This window comes from Sinocyclocheilus rhinocerous, unplaced genomic scaffold, assembly GCF_001515625.1.
Source record: "Sinocyclocheilus rhinocerous isolate Xijiao unplaced genomic scaffold, SAMN03320098_v1.1 scaffold1004, whole genome shotgun sequence".
NCBI classification, from domain to species: Eukaryota; Metazoa; Chordata; class Actinopteri; order Cypriniformes; family Cyprinidae; genus Sinocyclocheilus; species Sinocyclocheilus rhinocerous.
The window spans coordinates 1,001,685-1,019,799 of record NW_015627248.1 but is presented as its reverse complement, the minus strand read 5'-3'; the positions used below and the strand labels follow the sequence as shown (position 1 = coordinate 1,019,799).

General features: G+C 35.1%; 3 protein-coding genes across 9 annotated transcripts in view; 2 read left to right on the top strand and 1 right to left on the bottom strand.

The window, feature by feature from the left end:
* The first annotated feature begins 1,526 nt into the window (after positions 1 to 1,526).
* On the top strand, positions 1,527 to 6,696 carry lrrc57 (leucine rich repeat containing 57). 2 transcript variants are annotated; one of them, XM_016534782.1, is made up of 6 exons: positions 1,527 to 1,809; positions 2,528 to 2,662; positions 2,762 to 2,897; positions 3,668 to 3,936; positions 4,020 to 4,205; positions 6,560 to 6,696. In XM_016534782.1, exons 2-6 carry the CDS (start codon positions 2,579 to 2,581, stop codon positions 6,599 to 6,601), a joined length of 717 nt encoding a protein of 238 aa, XP_016390268.1. In that variant the 5' UTR covers positions 1,527 to 1,809; positions 2,528 to 2,578; the 3' UTR covers positions 6,602 to 6,696. The 2 variants fall into 2 exon arrangements, with proteins under 2 accessions (XP_016390268.1, XP_016390277.1); XM_016534791.1 differs by lacking the exon at positions 1,527 to 1,809 and adding an exon at positions 2,370 to 2,404.
* A 1,773-nt stretch (positions 6,697 to 8,469) lies between these two features.
* brms1la (BRMS1 like transcriptional repressor a) lies at positions 8,470 to 14,549 on the bottom strand. Of its 2 annotated transcripts, XM_016535363.1 has the most exons (11): positions 14,501 to 14,549; positions 12,512 to 12,933; positions 11,212 to 11,302; positions 10,969 to 11,096; positions 10,800 to 10,879; positions 10,487 to 10,583; positions 10,316 to 10,405; positions 10,163 to 10,227; positions 10,036 to 10,075; positions 9,537 to 9,663; positions 8,470 to 9,449 (listed from the first exon to the last, which is right to left on the bottom strand). In XM_016535363.1, the coding sequence occupies exons 2-11, from the start codon at positions 12,645 to 12,647 to the stop codon at positions 9,332 to 9,334; spliced, it is 972 nt and encodes a 323-aa protein (XP_016390849.1). In that variant the 5' UTR covers positions 12,648 to 12,933; positions 14,501 to 14,549; the 3' UTR covers positions 8,470 to 9,331. The 2 variants fall into 2 exon arrangements, with proteins under 2 accessions (XP_016390849.1, XP_016390841.1); XM_016535355.1 differs by lacking the exon at positions 14,501 to 14,549 and having other exon boundaries at positions 12,512 to 12,959.
* Positions 14,550 to 15,509: 960 nt separating this feature from the next.
* Positions 15,510 to 18,115, top strand: part of ralgapa1 (Ral GTPase activating protein catalytic subunit alpha 1) — an 86,035-nt gene continuing 83,429 nt past the window's right edge. For 4 of the 5 annotated variants that reach the window (XM_016534738.1, XM_016534728.1, XM_016534762.1 and 1 more), the window contains exon 1: positions 15,510 to 15,908. In XM_016534738.1, coding sequence (XP_016390224.1) covers positions 15,803 to 15,908 — 106 coding nt within the window. In that variant the 5' untranslated portion in view covers positions 15,510 to 15,802. The remainder of the gene's footprint in view (positions 15,909 to 18,115) is intronic. The other variant, XM_016534753.1, reaches the window with a different exon arrangement.

Genomic DNA, 18,115 nt, shown 5'->3' with positions numbered 1-18,115 from the left:
AAGACCAAATAGGTTGTTCTGAAAGAACGTTTATTCATAACTTTCAGAGAATCTTGACAGAATTTTATATATAATATATATATATATATAATTTGGGGGAGTGGGGCAATAGGGATTTCGCCTAGGGCGTCAAATTGGCTAGAAACGGCCCTGTATATGCATAAAGTTGTTTTGGAATTGGTGACTTGTAACGTGTAGTGGAGTAATTTTCACTGTAAGGTATCTGTACTTTTACTCAAGTATGGTTTTTAGGTACTCTTTACACCTCTGATAAAAGCTGCATATTAGTATCTTATAAAGTACTACTATAAACCATTTCAGGGTAAATAAGGTATAAAATCGTCCCTGTGACAACCCTTAAAGGTACAGGTAGCTGCAGGCAAAAGGTGGCGTGCCGAAAGGTGAATGCTACAACAGAAACTAACCCTAACCCTAACCAATTAGAAATACCGGTACTTTTATCCATGCCCCCGACCTTTCAGCACACCCTAATCTTTCACCACGCCCACTGCTCCAGCCTGCAGTTATCCCTACTTGCAATTTTTACACATTTCTAATGAGACTTTACCAATGCCTCAGTAGAAGAGAGAAAGTATCCACCATATTTTTCCCGTAAGAGCGAGCGCAGCCATTTGTAAATTTAATGTGTCTGGCTTCCGGTCTCATCCGCTTCCAGCTATATTTAGTTGTACAAAACGGCTTACTTCCGCGTTGAAAAGTAAGGTGGGTAGTCATTATATAATAAAGTAACTAAATAGCAACAACTGCATCTTTTACCACATACATGTCAGGACGTGGATGTGGTCTCTGGCACTCACACTGAGCAGCCACTACAAACATTCACCATGGTAACATAGTGTCTGTCATAGACAATAATAGTTATTGTTACTACAACAAATCATCTTGCCACCACTGTCATCCAAATAGAACATAACTAAATCAAAGCTATTCTAAATGCTTCAGCTGAGGCATTTCCCATAATTTAGTGCCATATAATTTTTAAATATATAATGCACAAATCCCACATTGTTGTTGTTTTTTTCTATTGTGAGTCCTGTTAGATAAGTTTGATAGTTAGATTTTTTTTAGCTGAGGCATTTCCCATAATTTAGTGCCATATAATTTTTAAATATATAATGCACAAATCCCACATTGTTGTTGTTTTTTTGTATATTGTGAGTCCTGTTAAATAAGTTTGATAGTTAGATTTTTTTAGTTTGCTTTTTGAAATATCATCAAACATAAAATCAACCAAAAGTAGCTAATTAAAAACAGTCTGGCAGCTCAATTTAGTCTAAATTTGCAACACTGCAGTCTTGTTTATGAACAGTGCAGTGAATAAGATGCAAGCTGGTGTGGACTATAATGTGGAACTCTGGTGGTAATAACGGGAGAGTTTTTATAAGGGATTTAATTTATTTCATTTTAATTTAGAAGTCACAGGCTGTAACTGAGTGACGGTAAAATGAAGCCCTTTCACAGCCAAGCCACTAAGTGGCGACATACAGAATAAGAAACGGAATATACATTGTCTATTACCGCCGGCCAGCGGACGAGAGGTGCAATTACACGCAGGAGCCTTAATTATGTCTGTTTCTACATAAACAAACATCAACCTGGGGATGGACAAAGTTACCTGGATCACCATCCGATAACATTTAATTACTTTTTTTTAACACATTAATTAAGCGCTTAATGAATGTTCTTTTGCTGAAGCCGCCGGTGTGATTCTGTAAACTTCTCCTGCTGTACACATTGTCAAACTGTGGATTTAACGTTAGAGATAGCTAGTCGAGCTAGCTGGCTAAGGTAAATGTTACTGTGAAATAATATGCAATGTTTGGCCGAGTGTTTTGCGTGGTTTTTAGTCGCGCATATTCAGATTTTTGACAGCTCGTTGCTAATTAGACTTTGCGCTGAAGTGCTGAAAGATTATTCAATGTTATATGTGTTTTTTCAGCTCAGAAATTACGTAATTGCCATGTGGATTGTATTGTTTACTATGCTTGTACTATAGTAACAACTATTTTAACTATAATATTTTAGCTTAAATGTTCAAGTAGGTTTTTACTAAATAATTTGTGAATGATAAATAAATAAATAATTTGAGTCAGTGAATGAATCTAATAAATGTGTATCACAACTCTTAGGGTTAAAGCGTGTTTAAGCTGCTGTTTTTCATAACACATTCTATTATATTTTATAGAAACCATCTTTGTATTAATCTAACCACGGTAAGAGTTTAAGTGAGAGTTCACCCAAAAATGAAGAATCTGTCATCATTTACTCACCCTCATGTTGTTTCAACAGCTACCAGCAACTGTTTGGTTACCAGCATTTTTCAAAATATCTTCTTTTGTGTTCAACAAAAGAAAGAAAATCATATCGGTTTGGAACAGCTTGGGTGAGTAATTAACCACATTTTTATTTTTGGGTGAACTATCCCTTTAAATAATGGTCACTATACAATAACCTTGGTTCATTTAAGGGTCTAGCTAACTTTATTTTTTATCTAACTTTATTTTAGTCTTCCAGTGGATTTCCTGATATCAAATTCGGCAGAATCCATATCCTGTAAATGGGGAACAGTGCGCTCAAAGCTCATTTGGAAACATCTCAGAAGACTGGAGTCTTTCAGCTGACCGGAAAGGGTTTGACAGAGGTGCTAATAGGCTTGTCGTAATCATATTCACCACACAAATGCACTTAGCAGCGATGTCCTCATGGATTATTGACAGCTCACGTGTCTTTGATTATGTAGTTCCCAGAGGAGCTGCAGAAACTCACCGGAAACCTGCGGACAGTTGATCTGTCCAACAACAAAATTGAGGTGCTTCCAGCATTCGTAGGAGGCTTCCAGCAAATCAAGAGTCTTACCATAAGCAGCAATAAACTGAGTAAGTGTTGACAAATAGCTAAATATGGCCATCTTACAAACTTATCATTCTAACCTTTTATTTGTATTTTTTTGTATTGTTTTTTTTGCAATCAAAACATAGTTTTATGGTATTTTTCACACTCTTTTGTCCCTTAGAATTAAATAGGCTAATTTTGCTTCTGTACATTTAAGACTTTTGTATGTAAATTACCTCTGTTGTGATTGGCTAACATCTTTGCATGTGAAATGAGTAATCCCCCATTGAACTGATGAACATTGAATAGACTTGAGAGAGCGATATATATATATATATATGTGTGTGTGTAGAATTAAAAATGTGTGATTATAATATATTTCAAAATATTTTATATATATATATATATATATATATAATAAATAATATATATTCCAAAAATGTGGAATAATTAAGATTGTTAATGTTTTTAAAAATGTTCTCTTTGCTCATCAAGGCTGTGAGTATTTGATCAAAAATAGAGTAAAAACAGTAATATTGTGACATATTATTACAATTAAAATAACACTTTCTTATTTAAATATAATTTAAAATGTAATTTATTCTTTTAATGCAAAGCTGAATTTTCAGCACTCATTACTCTAGCCCTCAGCTCCTTCAGAAATCATTCTAATATGCTGATTTGCTGCACATTAAACATTTCTTACTGTAGTATCTACATAGTCAATCATTTTATTGCAGAGGAGCCTGTATTCTGTGATATGAACTCTTAAGCACTCCATTAATGTATGATTTTTTTTGTTTTATGTGTGTAGCCAGTCTACCAAATGACATCGGGAAACTCAAGAAGCTGGAGACTCTTATTTTAAATGGGAACCAGTTGAAGCAGCTTCCTTCATCGGTGGGTCAGCTGAAGTCCTTGCGCACCTTGACCCTGTCTGGGAATCACTTCAAGGAGTTTCCTAGTGGACTCGGCACCCTTCGCCAGCTCGATGTTCTGGACCTGTCCAAGAATAAGATCCAGGTGGTTCCTGCAGAAGTGGCCGAACTGCAAGCCATTGAAATCAACCTCAATCAGAACCAGGTGAGTTTTTTTAGTTTGTTGCATTCATGTCATGATAAAGGAGTGTCAGGGTGACTTTTTGTGCTGTGTTTGTTCTGTTTCAGATTTCAACAGTGTCTCCAGAGGTGTCCCGTGCTCCCAGACTGAAGGTCTTACGGCTGGAGGAGAACTGTCTGGAGCTCTCCGCTATCCCCTTCTCCATCCTCTCAGACTCCCAGGTGTCCCTGCTGTCCGTGGAGGGCAACCTGTTTGCAGTTAAAAAGATGCGTGACCTAGAAGGATATGATAAGGTAATTTTGTGTCAGTTTAGCCTACTATTATATCTTTAAATCTTATGTATTTTATAAGAAGACATAAGAAAAAAAAGTTTTGTTTTTCAGGTTATATTCCATGTCCAGTATTAAAGGGATAGTTCCCCCAAAATGAAAATTTGATGTTTATCTGCTTACCCCCAGGGCATCCAAGATGCAGGTGACTTTGTTTCTTCAGTAGAACACAAACGAAGATTTTTAACTCAAACCTTTGCAGCCTGTCAGTCATATAATGGAAGGGAATGGGAATCACGGCTTTGAGAGTCAAAAAAACATACACAAACAAAACCAAATTAACACTAACATTACACTCCTAATTGAGATTGTAGATAGAGTGTCAATGGTCCATTTGAGAGATAGGTGGCGGTAATGCACTTATAAGTCTGCGATCCGCCGTAAAGCAAGAAGAAGAAGATGCGAATGCACTCAGGACAGTTCGGACATTGTGGTGAATCAGAGGTAAAAAACGATATAAATACTGTTCAGTTTCTTGCACAGACAGATCGTTTTGTGTCTTTTCACATCAATGTATCATCACGAGCCGAAGGGTTTAATTTGCTTTTGTTTGTGTATGTTTTTTTAACTCTCAAAGCCATGATTCCAATTCACTTCCATTATAAGACTGACAGACTGCAACGGTTTGAGTTAAAAATCTCAGTTTGTGTTCTACTGAAGAAACAAAGTCACTTACCTCTTATACACCGCAATGTACATCATCCGGCGCGTGATGCGTGTACGTGCTCTGGCATGGTAGACACATGAGCGGAAGCGATCGGTCACGCATATACGTCACTCATTGGATGTTGTGAACGCGCTCAGGACAGTTGGACATTGCGGTGGATCAGAGGTAAAAAAATGATATAAATACGGTTCAGTTTCTTGCACAGGCCGATCGTTTCGTGTCTTAAGACCTCAATGTATCGTCACGAGCCGCAGGCTTTGATTTGGTTTTGTTTGTGTATGTTTTTTTTTTACTCTCAAAGCCGTGATTCCCATTCACTTACGTTATATGACTGACAGGCTGCAACGGTTTGAGTTAAAAATCTTTGTTTGTGTTCTACTGAAGAAACAAAGTCACCTACATCTTGGATGCCCTGGGGGTAAGCAGATAAACATCAAATTTTCATTTTTGGGTGAACTATCCCTTTAACAGTCAATTTTGTGTGTCTCATCCTCTTCTATAAATATCACATGTTTTTCCAAGATGGAAAATACCACAGTTTAAGTTTGAATGTAAAACAAAAGTGGTCTAATTATTTGTTTTTGAAACAAAGTCAAATCCCCCAAAATCTAGAAGCAGGGAAAGGAAGAGATAATACTAGCTCTGAATTGAGAAATTCACAGTTCAACTCAGATTTATTCTTGTGTGGCACAAGAAACAAAAAACCCTCAAATATAATTTCCCCCAAATATAATCCTGTATTAATCTAAGAACATTTTACTGTTTCAAGCATGATTTTCAAGACAAATTAGTGTTTACACTGCTGATGTGATGTAGTTTTGTGTGTTGTTGATTCTGAATGTAGTTTGATCGATTAAATCTCAAAACATTTTGAACCCAGTTTAAACCTCTAGTTAGTTAGTCCACCTGTTATTAGTTTGCCTAAAACAGATCTTACTTCCAGGTGTAAACAGGGCCAAGTGGCTTTACAAATATCAAATTCAATCCGACCTCTCTTATTTGACTCACATATGACTGAAATTTCAATCTTATAACCAGGTAAATCTGTTTATATCTTCTGTTCAAAATCAAATCTGCTTATTTTCATTGACATCAGTTGAAAGCTTTAAGAGTTTGATTTTACACATTAAAAGATTTTATGAAAATCATGTTATAAGTACCGGTTTAATTTCCCAAAATGAGCAGATCATTTATGCTAACACTATCTTTTGAATGGTAGTCTATCACAGTTTCCACAAAAATAGTAAGCAGAAAAATGTTTTCAACACTGATAATAAAAAGAAATGTTTCTTGAGCACCAAATCAACATATTAGAATGATTTCTGAAAGATCATGTGACACTAAAGACTGCTTTGCATCACAGGAATAAATTACATTTTTAGAATTTAACAATAGAAAACAGCTATTTTAAATTGTAAAAATATTTCACGATATTACTGTTTTTGCTGTATTTGTAATCAAATAAATGCAGCCTTGGTGAGCAAGATCACATTTCAAAACATGAAAGTAATCCTAAACGTTTGACCCGTAGCATACGTTATATAAATAGCCTTAAACGCGATTTAGGAATCTAATGCCAATCTACATTTTTTACACTTTTTCTTTCTTGCATAGTCATATAATGACTTGCTTTAATCTTTGTTTTCTTCAGTACATGGAGCGTTTCACTGCAACCAAGAAGAAATGTGCGTGAACAGTCAAGAGGCTTGCTGCACCTGTCCTCTGCATTGGGCTTGCCGTAGAGCGGGTTCAGCTGGGACTGCTTGTGTAAATGGCAAGACGGGAATGGAAAAATGGTCAAGAGTGCTTCACAACTCGGTAGAATGACGCTCAGAAACCCCAGCCCTGCTGCTCATCATGTGACAGTACAGACAGCACTGTATGGACCTTGCATCACTCTTTCTTTTGCAAAGATTTTATAAACCGAAATATAGTGCAGACTCAGCTTTATGAGGACATTTACACTGGAGAATGATTTATGTACACTAATGCCACATCTGTTTATAGAAGGTCTGTCCTTCAGAGAGGCTAGTATAACAAATAACTAACATATTGTACGTCCTGTACCTTTAAAAGTATGTGCTATTGCTTAGCATTTATTTTAAAGCATTAGAGTTTGAACACACCTTTGTTCCCTTTTTCATGTCTGTTATTATTTGATTGGAACATTGTTTTGGGCATCAATGAGGTTTTATCTGTTTAACAGTATTTTGATTGAACTGTGATCTCAAAACTTCCGTTAAAGAATATTTGCTGATACCTTTTTTTCCTTTTCTTTTCTGACAACAAAGGCTGCACGAGTCTTTGTCGAATACTGTCCATGAAATGCATGCCAGTGGATATTTATATTTGTAACACAAAATTCTGTTTTAATGCAGTACATTTGCTTTTACACATGTATACGTGCTGCATGTTTTCTGACCATAAAAGTGCATAACTCAAAAAGCATTTTAGTGAAGGGCTATGTATTTTCATGCAGTTTTTGAGATCTAAATCTATTGTTCTTCATGGTCATGTCTATGTATCCGTCTATTACTTACACACTTGAATGTTATCTTTGGTGGTCTGTTTAAAGGGATAGTTTATCCAAAAATTACAATTCTGTTTTCATTTACCCACCCAAGTTGTTCCAAACTTGCTTGAATTTTTCTTCTGCTGCAGACAAAAGCAGATATTGAAGAATGTGGGTAACCAATTTTTTCATTTTTGTGTGAACTATCCTTTTAACCTAGTGTTTCTCTCAGTAAATGAATATATGCACATTAATGGGAATGTATTAATAACAAGCATCTGAATTTTACATTCAGAATTATAACATATTACCCAAAAGCAGTCATGAGTGGCTTTTACTCTAATGCAGCATTTGTAAAATATGTGTTCCTCAATGTTCTACATCACTAAATTATTTTTATGCTGCAACATTTGGCCACAGTATAAAGATTGCATTGTATTAAAATTACAGCATCATCAAGTTAATTGTATCTGAATGTTCCCTTCAGGATGAATAAAGTACACCTATCTGTCAACCTACAGTTTGTGTAATCGTGATTATTGATATTAAGACTAGCAAATAGCAGAAAACAGTGTGGTGCATGAGAACACAACTCAGGATATATCAATGATTTAAATGATTTGTTTTAAATAATGTTAATTTAATTTATTGTGGATTGTTGTGGTGTTTTTAATCAGCTGTTTGGACTCTCATTCTGACGGCACCCATTCACTGCAGAGGATTCATTGGTGAGCAAGTGATGTAATGCTGAATTTCTCCAAATCTGTTCTGATGAAGAAACAAACCCATCTTTACCGTGGATGGCCTGAGGGTGAGTACATTTTCATTTTGGGGTGAACGATTTTTAATTCTCTGGCAAACATGAGTAAATTATACTACTATCATTCCACTAACTAAATTAGTTTTGCAAAGATTAAAGATTAAAACACACAACTTTCCATTACAAAATTAAAAATTTTTTAAACCCATGATATTTCTATTCTAATTAGACATATGGAATTGTGTCACTCATAAAGGACAACAAAGCTCTATGATATCAATATGCTGTATTTGAAAGTCTGTTCAATGTAAATTCATAACTGGAAAAAAACAACATTCAGCACAGAATTTTCAAAAGTATGGATAAATCAAGAAAAAAGGCATAAAAAAACAACAGGAACAGTACAACAATGAAACCAAAGGGTGGTGCTATAACCCCACATGACAACACTGAACCAATGACCAGAACTGAAATGCCCATTACAATGAATTATATAAAGTATTCACCACATTTGTGGCTTGTTTAGACTGTAAATAGAGCAGCAAGATCACATCTTGAACAGAAAACAGCTGTTTGAAGAGCTGAGACTCTGAAAAGGTGTGATAACGTCGTCTTGTTTTTTCACTCCTAAAAATACTTCAAATAGCTTTATTTCATATAAGATGCCGCACAAGCAAGACCATTTCATTACACTGTTAGAAAAAAAAGCCACCAAGAATGGCAAATGCAAATTGTGGCATATCATTTGTATCGGAACACAGTGATGAGGCAGAAATGTAAAAAAGTAGGAAACCATTTGGTAGCCAGACATGGCATTAGAAATCACTACTCATTAGAATTGGGTTCAAACACCACTGAGCAGAACTAAAATGGAAAATGAGCCCAGTCATCGAAATACAAAAGTCCCACATTTCATGGTAGTAATTATACTACATTTTTGACCTGTTTGGTGCAATAATCTTATTAATGGTATTGCACTGAATATACAATAAAATAACATAAACTTTCCTCACATTTCAAATGACAGATAATACACCAACATATGTTTTTAAACATCAAAAAGGTATTTAAATCATGATATACTGTACATAAAATGGCACTATTAAACATGACAGACTGCCATCCTGACATCTAATCAGATCTCAGGTAGATCAGGCATGTTTTATGGTGTATTTGCCTTTCTGAAGCTGTGAGATGTAGAGTTTTGACTTGTTCCCATCGACTCGCTTAAACCAGACTTCATCATGATTGACTGTAGTTATTAACGCGCTGTTTGAAACAGAAGACAGGAGAAAAATAACTCTCAAAAGTGCTGCAAAATAATCAATATGAGCTTGGTAATTCAGGATCCCTCACCTCATAGGATACTCGTCTTTCTTGTCGATACATATGGCTTGTCCACGGCTGTAACATTCCCCGTCGTAAAACAAGCGTACGTCCTCTGAGCGGGCATTGTGCTGGTGTCTGTCACTCTTTGAAGAGACTACAACAAATTATACAAGTTCTACAGTTACTAACGTAACAAAAAACAACTTAAACATTACATAATAAAGCACCTATAGGATAAGCCAATTTAACTGCTGTAACTATACAAACATGATGATGTGTCTATATTTAACTGGAATTTGTTAATAGGTTACCACTTAGGAGTTAGATGGAGTCATTATGCACCAAAACTCCAGGAAGTTGCCCAGAGCAAAAGAGACTAAGAACAGACGTATTTGTTCAAGGTCACTATAGTAAAAGGGAAATTCTACAAGTTTTTTTTACTATGTCCATAAACTTTTAAACTGTAGTGTATAATTTAACCAGTTGTTGTTATGAAAATTAAATACAGTATTAAATATGATCTCACCATCAGTCTTTACTCTGTGAGGTCCTAATGTTGCCATGGCCTACAAGATATTAACAAAATACATAATTTGCTTCACAATAAAAATGGTTTCATATAAAAAAAAGAGTTCTGTTTTTGACAGTCTAACCTTTCTAATAGCAGTCCAATCTTCCAGTATATCCAGGTCTTGCAGCATGTAAACTATATATGGGCGTGCACATGTTAAGAAACTCACAAATGATCCAGCAAATTCTGGATAGATTGATTATAGGTGTGTACAATTGGTTGTAGTAAAGGATATCTGACACAACGACAGGCTTTTTCTTTTTGTCTGGACTGAAGGGATCTTTCTTCTTATTTTTTCTTGATTGTAACTCATCGTTCCAGAGCTCTGTAGGGGAAATATGACAAAGATTGTATAAATAACACAAAAAAACGATATTATTTGTGACCGTATTCACAATTCCAATACCTGAGGTAATATCTATGCTGTGACGGTCTTCCTCCAAACGTCTGATCTTCTCCTCTAGTTCACTTTGAACCGTATCAAATAATAACAGTTTTTCACTCTAGAAGAGATCAAATGAGCCAAATTGGAATTGTATTTCATTTTGAAAGTTTGTTTAAATAGATGCATGCTTTTAATGTGGTAACTGGCAGGCTTTTAGCGCTGTTAGATCAAACAATAATAATACTCCTGTATGGCTCTGTTATGATGACTCAGCAAGACATTTCAGACATGCACCATTGTTTAGGTAATAGCGGATTACATCTGTAAAACTCACCTCCCAGTGCTGGAACGCTGCTTGGGTTTCACAGTCGTATTTATTCTTCACTGATTCCAAGCACAATTCTCTGTAGATACCTATGCATGAATGTATTGTTTCAATAATGCACCAAAATGCAGTTTCAAAGAACAATAATCACCATGTTCAGTTTGGACATCAGACCGACCTGCAACTTTAGTTCTAATCTGCATGTTCTCCTGAAGATTTGCAAGGGGTTCCAGGTACTCTGGTGCCTTTCCTGACATCACTTCCTGAAGTTTGGCATCAACTTGACTCAGCCTCTCTTTATATAACCTAAGGAAAGCATGCACACTTAGTGACCGATGTAAAAAAAAAAAAAAAATGTATGCACTTGTAAATAACATGAATTCATGCACAGATTGAATACAAACAAGAGGATGGTACATACTGGTCTTTGAGATCAGTGAACTGTTTTTCTAGATTAGTCATTTCGTCTATGCATTCCATCCTTCTCCTTTCACAATCCTCATCGTCAATTTCTGAAATAAACAGATTGTTTCTTTCTTTATTTGTTTAAATGAATAGTTCACAAAAAAAAAAAAAAAGTGTGCATCTGTCGGGCAACAAAAACCTCAATGACGGTGCCCAACTATTGTTAACAATGATTTCTTGTAAGACCTCTAATGTTATTTATATGCTGCGCTGCCCATGTGGACTCTGTTATGTGGGAAAAATCAGCAGACAACTCAAAATGCAGATTGCCGAACATCGAAGTGCCATTAGGCTGCATGACCCTAGAAGTCCAGTAGTACAACATTTTGAAAGATTTACAATATATTGGCATTGAAGCTATTAAATTACCTTGTAGAGGGGGTGATATCAACAATTTGCTTTTAAGACGTGAAGCCTATTGGATTTATACTTTGAACATATTATCACCTAATGGTCTTAACGAAGAGTTTGATATTTGTCCTTTTCTGCAATAATGATGCTGATTGTATCATTTGCATTTTTATGTTTGGTTTTTTTCTAGTCATGTATTTGTGTTATATTGTTGTGATTTGTTTATGATACTTTATGTTTTCACTTTTATTTTAGTTATGTGATTTGTTGCCCTAGTGTTGCGGGGGGTTTTTCCTTCAACCTCAGGACGTCTAAGATGTAGATGAGTTTGTTAATTCATCTGAACATATTTGGAGAAATTTAGCATTGCATCACTTGCTCACCAATGTAACCTCTGCAGTGAATGGGTGCCGTCAGAATGAGTCCAAACAGCACATAAAAAACATCAGAATAATCCACAAGTAATCCATATGTCTTGTCAAAAGTCATCTTGTCTGAATCAGAAGAGAAATATGCATTACTTATGGATTATTGTGATGTTTTTATACTTTGACCAGAAGCGACTATTTAATAATAAATAAATAAAATCTCACAAACATGCAGCTTTTCACTTCACAAGACATTAATTGATGGACTGGAGTCGTGTGGATTACTTGTGATGTTATTATTTTCCGCTTTAGTTTGAAGCTGTTTGGACTTTCATTCTGACGGCACCCATTCACTGCAGAGGATCCAATAGTTCGCAAGTGACCTAATGCTAAATTTCTCAAGTCAAGTGAGTCAATTTTCGGCATATTTTCTATTTCAATTTTCAAATATTCATGGTTCTTGTTGTATTGCATTTTTACATGTATCTATCTGTTCCTATATATCTACATAGAGAAAATCAAAAGTCTGATTCACACCTGAACTTTCCCCATCTTCAGAGACAGAAGAGCTCTCTGTATCCTCATCTTCTGAGCTGCTCCCCTCTTGCTCTGCGAAATCCACCTCCATCTCTTCATGGTTGCTCTCCTTCTTTTCTCTCGAGTGCGCTGGCATTCCGTTTTTTTTAAACTATGACTACCGAGAAATCTACTGAACTACTTCTCACCTTTAAATTACTCTTCTTTTTTTGTGAGCAGATGTGTTTGTTAGCTTGATGTTATTGCTAAAAACAAAACAGATACATAAACATCTAACGTTAGATGTATCATGCTAGCAAACGTTCAAATCTTGCAAATGACCGGCAGCTGTCGTTTCGTCCAGATATGATTAAATCAAAAAGGGGGGCCCTTGCATATTAAATCGCTTTACCTGTTAATAATTTTGTAACCAAAAAAAAAACCTTTCTGTTTTACTTTATTAAGGCATGCTACCATATATATATATAGTATATATATATATATATATATATATATATATATATATTAAATCATGGCTCACATGATCGAGGCATTGCGAAGAGTATGACAGTTTCACTGAGAATCAACTCATTAGTTTTAATCCGCAAGCCATGTGCATTTAGGCATTGTGCAAATTGGAAACAATTATATTTACTCTTTTGCACACATTTGCCAAAACGTGCAATTAAAATCTGGTGTGAACAAACTAATCTCATTCGAGAATCAAGCAAAAACAGTTTAGGAAAAACTGTAAATGCAGTTGTTGTCTCTCAATATCAACAAGAACTGTCCAGTTCATGGTCTGTCATTCATAATGCAATGAAGGAAAAAATGCTTCTTGGCCAGTGGCCACTGGAGATTAGTTCATGTTTTGGGTGGGTGACAGCAAAGATATGGTTCTTCAGGACTGGGTGGGACGTCACAGAATAACAGAAATAAACCAGCACTTCCTTTGGGAGTTGTCAAGGAAGTCAGAGAAAGGAGTCCATCTCTGGCCGGTTGCCTCAGATTCCTGAGTTGTTTAGCTTTAAAGCTGCACTGACTTCCTGAGTGTTGGACATGAGGATGGTTTATGTAACATGGCAGATTCTTCAGTGAACGATCAGTGACTGTGGTTAAAGAGTCTATTTGAGATGTTGGCCTGCCCTGGAGTCGTTACTGTCCAATCACGACCCCGTTTCCTGAATTGCTTTCTGTGGTGTTATCTGGCTTCCTGGTGCCATTGTGTTACGCTGATGATTGTTTTGAAAATGAAAACTATGTGATGTTTGCTATGAATGGCAAGGAAACTGCCTCCATCACAGTAAAAAAGGATTGTTGAAGTCATTGTGTCTGTGATTGTTTCATAGTGACACTTGTGTAACATCAAATACTATGCGTTTATGTTATCATGTGACTAATTATTTTTAAGGTGTATTCCAAAAGAAGAGGTGAGTAAAAACAATGGGTATTTCGAAGAATTGCATTATTGCCTCAATATGTTGTACTGTATGCATGGCAGAAAATCTGTATTTTTAGTCAGCTACATTTTTCATAATATATTTTTTGGGGAAAAGGGTCAGCAACACTATGGTGGCATTACCTGTTCATTTTGGACAAATTAAAATAATGAGCTGAATATACACTACAGTTTAAAAGTTTGAGCTTAGTAAGATTTTTAAATGTTTTTGAAAATAGTATCTTATGTTCACCAAGGCTGTAATTATTTAATAAAATACAGTAAAAGCAGTAATATTCTGAAATATTATTATAATTTAAAATAACAGCTTCCTATTTTAATATATATTAAAAAAATTATTTCTGTGAGGGCAAAGCTGAATTATTAGCAGTCCTTACTCAAGTCTTCAGTGTCATATGATCATTCAGAAATCATACTAATATGCTGATTTGGTTCTCAAAAATCATTTTATTTTTATTATTAGTGTTGAAAACATTTGTTCTGCTTAATATCACAGTTTGTGGAAACCATGATATATATATATCATATATATCATATTTACAAAAAAAAACCTTTCTGTTTTACTTTATTAAGGCATGCTACCCACTGAAAAGCAGGGACACTGGCGCGTAATGTGCGCTGTTGTAGCACTCTGGGGTTTGTAGTTCTTATTGTGACACCGATATTTAGGGTGCTATTGTTCTTAGTGGACTAAAGAACTACAGTTCCCCGTCGTCACTCGTCCTATGGCGAGCGTGTTTACGACTATAAAAACAGGCTGTATAAATCAATGGACGACTGGATGAAATGATTGTGTTGTTTATAAATTCTCTTTTATTATTATTTCATTTATTTCGGAACAGAGTTGTTGTTGTTCACTCAATTTCATTTTCAGACAATTTTACAATGCAACAATAATTCACAATTTCCAAAAATTATTAAATAACCCTCTTTCTTTTATATTTTTTTCTGTCAAGTTTTTTTTTTACTTTTCATTAATTTATTATCAAAGGAATATGTAACACAAAATAAAGGTATAACAGATGAAGAAAACTATAAAAAAAAACGGAACAGTGAAGGCAAAGCTTGAAGTTTTATTGTGTTTTCATTGCTTCATTCATTCATTCATCCATTTTTCTTGCTTGCAAATTTTTCCTTATGAATCAACAAAATAATAATAATAATAAATAAATAAAATAATAATAAAAAGGTTACATTCATTATTTCATAAAATAATGTAAAGTATATTTTATATTCAAAATTACATAATACTGTTCTAAAGTTTTAAAAACATTATAAAAAGAGAACAAAGCAAGACATACAATGAAAAATAGAAAACGGTATATCAATTACGCATACATAAAAAATAAAACAAATATAACAACATTAAAGAAAACATGAATGCAAAAATATATAAGAAACAGACCTCATTATAACAGTTTAGAAATGTCTTATACATTTTATTGTCAGATATGAAGTGCAATCATCTATTGTTACTCAAAAAAAAAAAAAAGATTCACATTTTATGAATGTGAAATATTTCTCCTGTCCTGTGGATCCTGATGTGTGATTGTGCTTTGGATGACGTTTGAGCGTTGAATGACTCTGGCCTCGATTAAGGTGTTTTTCATATCGCGTCCTCCGCCATGTTTTCAGATTTTCAGAGAGGTGTGTAGTCCACAAGACACACACACAGAGGAGGGCTTGCTGCTTTTTCTTTTGTTTGACCTCCTCTGCAAAAATGCACGCCTCACCTCTATTTCCTCAAGTTTCCTCACAACCCATAACACCTTTCGAGCCGTAAATCTGACAAGCCCTTCCATGTTTGAGGGAATTAACGGAAGATTATCATTAGCTCTTCAAAACATCTCGGAATGTTCTCTAAAAAACCTCATGGAGATGTCAGGAAATCGACACAGAAAGTGCTGGACCCCAAGAAGGACGTGCTGACAAGATTGAAACATCTGAGAATTGTTATTGGTGAGAAATAACATTATCTGTACTAATTTTATGGTCCTAACGTTGCCTTGCAGGGTGCTAATATGCTATAGACAGGAGAATGAAGGCACCACCAGCAATAGGGTGTTTACCTGTATTTTTAGTTTTAAAACATGTGACAATTATTGACAAGTTTGCTTTTAGAAGTGTGGTCAGGTATGCAGTGGTTTTATAGTGTTTTGTTTCGTTCTTTTGTATCGTTCTTTTGAGTGTTTTTGTGTCTTTGCAGTTGGTGATGTTTTGATATGACACATGCATTGGTTTCACTGGAACCTCTTTAGATGTCAGTGAATCTGTTGAGTAGATGTTCTGCATGCACATTGTTTTTTTTATTTTGTTATTAAGTTTAATGGTTATTCGGTCTGCAAGTGCAATTAAGTGATTGACATTTCCCTTGTTTAGGTTTATTAACCTGTCTATTCATGTGCATAGTATAAATATAATTAAGAATTGTGCAAATAAATAAATATTATAAACACATAATATATAAATTAAAAAAATATATATATATATATATATATATATATATTACTATTCCTTCATGAACAAGATGTTCAAATGAGCAGCTTTTATTTGAAATATAAATTATTATATAAATATTGCATATATAAGTAAGTTTGAATGCACTAAACATAAAGAATTGCTAAATATTATGGTATATATTGATATAATGTTGTATCACCAGGTCCCTGCTGATTCCACCCTGAATTTACAGCAATGGGACATTTTTATTATGTTTGGTCAATTTTGGTGTTTCTCTTTAAAAATGATAGGCTCAATATTCACATATGAAAAACTATTACATCCACTTATTGTGGCCTAGATCAGACCCTGTGCACAACAGCTTTTGTGCATTGGGGGACCTGAGGAAGTGAAGTGTAGCCTAAATAAACAGATGGGTGTGTTTGCAGAGAAATGGCTCTGATAGGAAATTCACTGTTTGAGATTTGGTTTAAGAACTACCTGTTATTTGAATGCAAGTGGGACTGAACTGTGTGAACTTGTGAATATAATATGTATTTAGTTCAGACTAGTCTGCTGAAGTTCTGCATCTCTACATTAGCCTTTCTGACTGTGCAATCAATCTGCATCTTTAGCATGCTGGGCTTGAGAATTGCTGATGCGAACAACAGTCATATTTTATGTGAAGTCAATCATTAAATGGGCTCTCAACAGATTGCTGCACACTCGATAACTTGTGAAGTACCACAGATTGATTGATGCCGATATTGAAATGACTGCATCCCTATTACTACTGCACATACTTAAGGTTAGTAGAGATTTGAACAAACTAAAAGCGTGCATGTAATTTGACATGTAATTTGTCCTGTACCGTTTGTAATATGGTTATTAATGGTATCTCATTACGAAGAGGTAAGCAGTTGAAATTATGACTTTGCATGTTTGATGATTAAAAAATGTTTTTACCTTGGTTAGAAAGTGTCTACCTAGCAACCCCTCAGAATACCTTAGCAACCACATGGCAACATCCTGGCATCAAAAGGATTGTATTTAGTTCTGGTTTTAAGATGCACTCTAATAGGCCTACATTGTGCATTCTTTGAGATTGACAGTTTAGGAGCGTCTGTGGCATCGTTCTTTTCATGGTGTTCAGTTCATCTTTAAAGATGAGGGCCATTATCTTTGAGTGATTCTAATACACCGACAGACAATTGGGCTCGCTGCTGTGTTCTATTTTAGATATTTACGACAGCCAGTGTAGCACCATCCGTTGGTCTGTTCTCTCTCATGTTGTGTAGTTTCAGCCAAAATTCCTCTCCATCTGTATGTTCTCAAAGGTTTTGAAATACATCACAATCTGTAAAATTCGTAGAACTCTGGTTCACTACTGCACTGTTAGTCATAGTCAGTTTGAATAAGGGATGGACATTGTGAGGATTTGTGTAACTGAGTACCCAAATAGTTCAAAGTATAAATAAATAAAAGTTAAAGTTGTTACATTATTAATAATATATATTTAGAAATATTATATTTTATTATAGCATTGTTATTTTTGACGTCCCTGCTCTTGTTCAATGCGAATGCCGTATGCTGGAATATGAGCAGTCATTCCGTCATTACCCGGGTGCTGATAGCGTGCGCGCACAGTTGAGACCTGAACAGGACACATTGATATCTGTGTTTAAGCTAAACTCGTTTAAGCTTTGCCAGTTTAAACATTTAAGAGC